The sequence below is a fragment of the Labeo rohita genome, unplaced genomic scaffold (genome assembly GCF_022985175.1).
Source record: "Labeo rohita strain BAU-BD-2019 unplaced genomic scaffold, IGBB_LRoh.1.0 scaffold_1063, whole genome shotgun sequence".
In the NCBI taxonomy this organism is placed as follows: domain Eukaryota; kingdom Metazoa; phylum Chordata; class Actinopteri; order Cypriniformes; family Cyprinidae; genus Labeo; species Labeo rohita.
Window position 1 is genome coordinate 21,603 of NW_026127190.1, and position 6,583 is coordinate 28,185.

The following is a 6,583-nucleotide window of genomic DNA, read 5'->3' on the forward strand; positions in this document are numbered from 1 at the left end:
TATTGTTAGCTTAGGGGAGCTGTGGCAAAAGGCAGCACTCTCACATACAGCATTGAAGTTACACAAAATATAATGTGATAAGATTTTGCCCTCAGCCAAAGCTATTTGCTCTGGAACAAATAATAGATTAATGAGACCAAAGACTGCCCATTAGATTTACCAAAAATGTGTAGCTCATGTTTATCCACTAATTAAAAAAAAAAAAAAACTAGCCGAGGTGAGCTGTGCTTGGTGGGTTCATGAGCGCTGAATGGTCACTGATGCCCTGGAGCTCACATTTCTGAAAAAGTAGAAAAAAAATTCAAATAGATAAAGTCCAAACAAGTAAATTCTTGCCTAAAAATGCCCGTACACACAGGTCAGTACAACCTTGTGAAGATTGTGAACAACAACACAGCAACAACCCATGTAGTGAATATCAGTGGCTCAGTGAACCAAACATACACAATCAGGATAAAAGATAAGCACAATGAGATCCGTGCTCAACAAATATTTACCCAAACTGCCTTTGAAATACCATTTGAATGGTTAAGACCATGCACTGTGTACAACGTCAGTGTGGATGAATGCACATCCAATGGAAGCAACACCTTTACGTCCAGTGGTAAGTGTTTTACCTCAGCTGAAGATTTTTGCATGAATTAGAACATACTCAAATAGACTGAGACATACTTTACAGTGACCTCAAGAAGTAGTTACATGCTTAAACAACACTCACAATTAAAGGTTTGATATGTTGTTCCAAAATAATTTTTAAATGTGACTTTGTATTATGTCTTTTGTCCGAATAGAGGGTGATAACAATTCATATATGTCAGGTTTTTAAACTATTTGTATTATGTTGCTGAATAGATATTGCAATGTAATTTGTATTTATGTTTGTCTCTCTTAACTTTGTACAGAAAATGGAGAAACTGTTCCAAAAACTGTTGTGAAAAGCTTAACAGATAATGAAGTGTGTCTGAAAGGAGAATTCACTGATGTTCAATGGAATCTGACCGAATGTGTTAAAATAACAGAGCAAAACTCTTGCACATCCACACACACTGTTGTACTGGACACATGCAACTACACAATGAATGCTGATATGCCTCCAGGTTGGTATTTAATAACTTCAACAGATGTATTGTTATTTAATTTAGTTAACATTTTCACTGCTCTTTAAACACAAATATCTGTAGAAAAATGCTGAATAATTTAACACAAACTCAAACTCACATTCATGCTGTTGAATTGACTTTTTCAGTTCATAAGTGTTAATTTAAATTGGCCACAACACACAAGAGGCTGAACTGGAATTTTAGTTATATAAATGTTAATAGATGATATTTCAAGCACTGTTTATTAGTATGTTTTGGAAACAGCATGTGTTGTGTAAAAAACAAAACAAAAACAACAACAACAAAAAGACTAATTTAGATTTTACTTGAATTTTAATTCTGCATCCTGTTTGCTACCTTCATTCAAATTCATTGTAGTTTTTTTTTTTTTTTTTTTTTTTTTTTTTCTGGAATGAAGTCAGTTCTAATGTCCTGGTGTTGGTTGGAGTTGTGTATGTATGCTGTGATCTGAAAAGTTTGATGTGTATTTTTAGCAGCTGAATATTTCTGTTTCAGTCAAACCTGAAATACGCTTCAATCCAACTGTTCCCTCTCAGTTTGAATGGACTAATAAACCTGCACGATGTGATCCTGTGCTTAAAGTTGTTTGCACCCGTAGCAGTAAGTAATTTAAATGTTTCCATGACACTGTACATGCATAATTACATTTTTTTTTTCCTTTTTAATTGCAGCATCATAAATATATGATTAAACAGATAATGAATGAGTTTTCTCTTCTTTCTTTGTCAGATGGGAAAGAAACTTATGATTTAAATGTAGCACAGTTTTTATCACTCAATGAACAGTACACCTGCACTGGAGAATACCCTTATCAGAAACGACTCATCAAGAGTAATTCACTGTCCTTTCAAATACCATGTGGTGAGTTGCTAATTAGACATGCAGGTTTGGTTCAAAATCCTTCCCTTTCCCGGCATACCAGGGAATATACCAATAATCTTATAATTCAAAACAGGTTTGTTATTAGGTTACATTATGCTTTACAAATTCAATATATTCACACTAAAAACTACAATTAAAACAATATGAATGTCTTTACATTAAATTGTATACAATATTAAACACTGAAAATGGCTTCATTGTTACAGTATAACATCTTTGGTTTCGTCACATTAACTTGTCACAAAAATGTATCAATTCTACTCCATTTTCTTCATCAGGGAACTTATCACTTTAACTTGTACATCTTTGAAATCCGAATAAGATCACTGTAAATGTTTGTGTTTTGGACAGGGTCTTGTAGACAAGTGATTATGAATTGTGAAGATTTGTTTTGCCTTGCTTGTGATTTCTCTTTTTCTTTCTTACAGATGGGCAAAAGAATGGACGATTTGAGCAGAGCAACAGCACCTCACTTGAAATATCCTGGAATTCACTTGAGGGAGATCAGTGCTCAGGGATTATATGGGACAGTTTTTCAGCCAGCTGCAAAACCCGTGATAGTGGTGGAAACCGTCAGTGTAAGAGCTGTAAAAATTCCTGAAGGTCTTTTATGATATTAATAAATGTTGTAGATGCTTAAAGTGTTATTCAGGTATGTTTTGTCTTTTCAGCGAGGAATTGTATAAAACACAGCGGCACTAGCACAAACTGCATTATTACAAACTTATTTCCATATAAAAACTATATATGCAGTATTAATGGAACAGTCAACAAAAGAGATTATGTAATTTACACCGGTGAGAAAAAAACACTTTCTGACAGTAAGTCTTTTCTTTTTTTCTATTCTGCATTTTGCTGTCTTATTTTACTTTGGACCTTTTTACTCCCATGTATTTTCTATGTGTATTGTTAATAATTTAGTCTTTACAATTAATGAACAGTAAATTGTTTAATGGAATTTTCATAAATGCCATTGTGTGTCTAAAATATGTTTTGTTTCATTCTGTTTGATAGAGCCCATTTTCAAATCAACTGAAATTGAAGTGACTCACCCTGATCACAATGCTCTTGAAATAAAATGTGATAAAAGGGAACCAAAGATAATCTGGAATGGAGGAAAGGGAAAATTCAAGGCTGAAATCACATACAATCGAGAAACTATCTCTAAAACCCACGACACATGCTCGTTTACATTTTCAGATCTTTACTATCTTACAACATATGATGTGAAGGTACTTGAATCCCACCTAATGTCTTTCAGTATCTGTTATTCATTAATACTAAAGAGTCATGTGTGTTGGAATTGCAATTTGGGTGAATTTGCAGTGTTTCTCTACACATTTATTTGTTTCAGATTACAGCCACCAATACAGATGGACATTCAGCTTTCATTAAACGTGAAGCTGCTACTAAATGTAAGAAAACTTTCTTTCTTATTCTGCCCCAACTAGAGGAGATATTTGCCATTTCAATCTGTTGTATTATCTTTTTCGAAGTGCTGTAAAGGTGCACTTTGGTCTATAATTATATAGATATATATATAATTTCGATTGCAACTATATACACAGTTCCAATCTAAATTATTCAACCCTCTTGACCTGCAACACATTTTACTGCAGAGAACAAAATTTTGTGAAAACAATTCAACAAAGGCATCAGTACAATATTGGAGGAAGTTTATTAATACACATTTGAGTAATTCTGAAAAAGTAAGTTGATTAATAATGAAAGAAAATCAAATTGGCTCTAAACATTAATGTTCAAAATTATTCAACCCCCAAAAGTAAAATTTGCTGAAGAATCTTTTATTCTTTAAAAACACCAATAAATGCTGCTTGGAAGTGTTTAGAAGCTTCTGTCACCTCTCTACTGCAATCTTGGCCCATTCCTTGCTTGGCCTATCTTCAGATCACTGATAATCTTTGGTTTTCACTTTGCTACTGCTTTCTTTAAATTCAACCAAAAATTTTCAATGAGAATTAAATCTGGAGACTGAACAGGCCAAACAAGAATATTCTGTGACTGATCCCTGAACCAAGTAGTTTTGAATGCATATATACTTTGGGATGATTGTCCTGCAGGAAAGTCTATTGATCATTAGCTTCAGTCTTTGGACCAAAGACATCACAAATCTTGTTAAAATGGCCTGATACTTCAAAGAATCCCACCTACACAAACTCCACTATCACCAGGTCAAGGTAACAATTCACTCCTTGAAATACGTTATATAATCATTAATTGAGCTTTCCAGTACATCTGCAGTCTGGTCAGCCAGTTTTAATTATTCTATTATCAGCTAGCAACTCAACCAAGTGCAAGGAATGACACCACCAAACCTCCAAATGCAACCATCAAACCTCTTACCTTCACGCACCCCAACTCAACCTGACAACACAACTGATTAATGTTTATTGGGACAAAATTGCTTGATTTATGATGGTTGATTTTTAAATATGTGCTTTTTCAGGTATCACAGAAAGCCCATGTGAGTATTTGTTTATCTTGTGCATGTTAAGTGAAGTCAATGTTGATTGTGTTGTTCAACATTTTGTGTTGTTTTGCTTCTTATGAATTTGTGAATGTTCATATTCACGCACACACAGGTCAGTACAACCTTATGAAGATCGTGAACAACAACACAGCAACAACCCATGTGGTGAATATCATCGACTCTGAGAACCAAACATACACAATCAGGATAAAAGATAAGCACAATGAGATCCGTGCCCAACAAATATTTACCCAAACTGCCTTTGAAATACCGTTTGAATGGTTAAGACCATGCACTGTGTACAACGTCAGTGTGGATGAACACACATCCAATAGAAGCAACACCTTTACATCCAGTGGTAAGTGTTTTACCTCAGCTGAAGATTTTTGCATGAATTAGAAAATACTCAAATAGACTCAGATGAGACATACTTTACATTGACCTCAAGAAGTATTTAGATGCTTAAACCACACTCACAATTAAAGGTTTGATATGTTGTTCCAAAGTAATTTTTAAATGTGATTTATGTGTCCAAATGCTCTTTGGGTACTTTGTATTATTTCTTTTGTCCGAATAGAGGGTGATAACAATTCATATATGTCAGATTTTTTAACTATTTGTATTATGTTGCTGAATAGATATTGCAATGTGATATGTATTTATGTTTGTCTCTTAACTTTGTACAGAAAATAGAGAAACTGTTCCAAAAACTGTTGTGGAAACCTTAACAGATAATGAAGTGTGTCTGAAAGGAGAATTCACTGATGTTCAATGGAATCTGACCGAATGTGTTAAAATAACAGAGCAAAACTCTTGCACATCCACACACACTGTTGTACTGGACACATGTAACTACACAATGAATGTTGATATGCCTCCAGGTTGGTATTTAATAACTTCAACAGATGTATTGTTATTTAATTTAGTTAACATTTTCACTGCTCTTTAAACACAAATATCTGTAGAAAAATGCTGAATAATTAAACACAAACTCAAACTCACATTCATGCTGCTGAATTGACTTTTTCAGTTCGTAAGTGTTAATTTAAATTGGCCACAACACACAAGAGGCTGAACTGGAATTTTAATTATATAAATGTTAATAGATGATATTTTAAGCACTGTATATTATTATGTTTTTTATGTTTCGGAAACAACATGTTTTGTGTAAAAAAAAAAAAAAAACAAAAAAAAAAAAACAAAGACTAATTTAGATTTTAATTGAATTTTAATTCTGCATTCTGTTTGTTACCTTTATTAAAATTCATTGTAGTTTTTTTTGTTTTTTTTTCTGGAATGAAGTCAGTTCTAATGTCCTAGTGTTTGTTGGAGTTGTGTATGTATGCTGTGATCTGAGAAGTTTGATGTGTATTTTTAGCAGCTGAATGTTTCTGTTTCAGTCAAACCTGAAATACGCTTCAATCCAACTGTTCCCTCTCAGTTTGAATGGACTAATAAACCAGCACAATGTAATCCTGTGCTTAAAGTCATTTGCACCCATGGCAGTAAGTAATTTAAATGTTTCCATGACACTGTAAATGCATAATTACATTTTTTTTTTCCTTTTTAAATTGCAGCATCATAAATATATGAATAAACAGATAATGAATGAGTTTTCTCTTCTTTCTTTGTCAGATGGGAAAGAAACTTATGGTTTAAATGTAGCACAGTTTTTATCACTCAATGAACAGTACACCTGCATTGGAGAATACCCTTATCAGAAACGACTCATCAAGAGTAATTCACTGTCCTTTCAAATACCATGTGGTGAGTTGCTAATTAGACATGCAGGTTTGGTTCAAAGTCCTTCCCTTTCCCGGCATACCAGGAAATATTTACCAATAATCTTATAATTCAAAACAGGTTTGTTATTAGGTTACATTATGCTTTACAAATTCAATATATTCACACTAAAAACTACAATTAAAACAATATGAATGTCTTTATATTAAATTGTATAAAGTATTAAACACTGAAAATGGCTTAATCGTTACAGTATAACGTCTTTGGTTTCGTCCCATTAACTTGTCACAAAAATGTATCAATTCTACTCCGTTTTCTTCATCAGGGAACTTATCACTTTAACTTG

The 6,583-nt window shown here is 33.2% G+C and overlaps 1 protein-coding gene across 1 annotated transcript; it reads left to right on the forward strand.

Annotated features, from left to right (window-relative positions):
• Positions 1–342: 342 nt before the first annotated feature.
• LOC127157410 (receptor-type tyrosine-protein phosphatase C-like) lies at positions 343–6,261 on the forward strand (the record flags this gene model as incomplete). Its single annotated transcript, XM_051100654.1, has 13 exons — positions 343–604; positions 903–1,097; positions 1,617–1,721; positions 1,851–1,982; positions 2,432–2,581; positions 2,675–2,824; positions 3,018–3,235; positions 3,358–3,418; positions 4,471–4,488; positions 4,607–4,852; positions 5,181–5,375; positions 5,895–5,999; positions 6,130–6,261. Coding segments are annotated over exons 1-13 (1,969 nt in total), but the record flags the coding sequence as incomplete, so codon positions are not given.
• Positions 6,262–6,583: the final 322 nt, after the last annotated feature.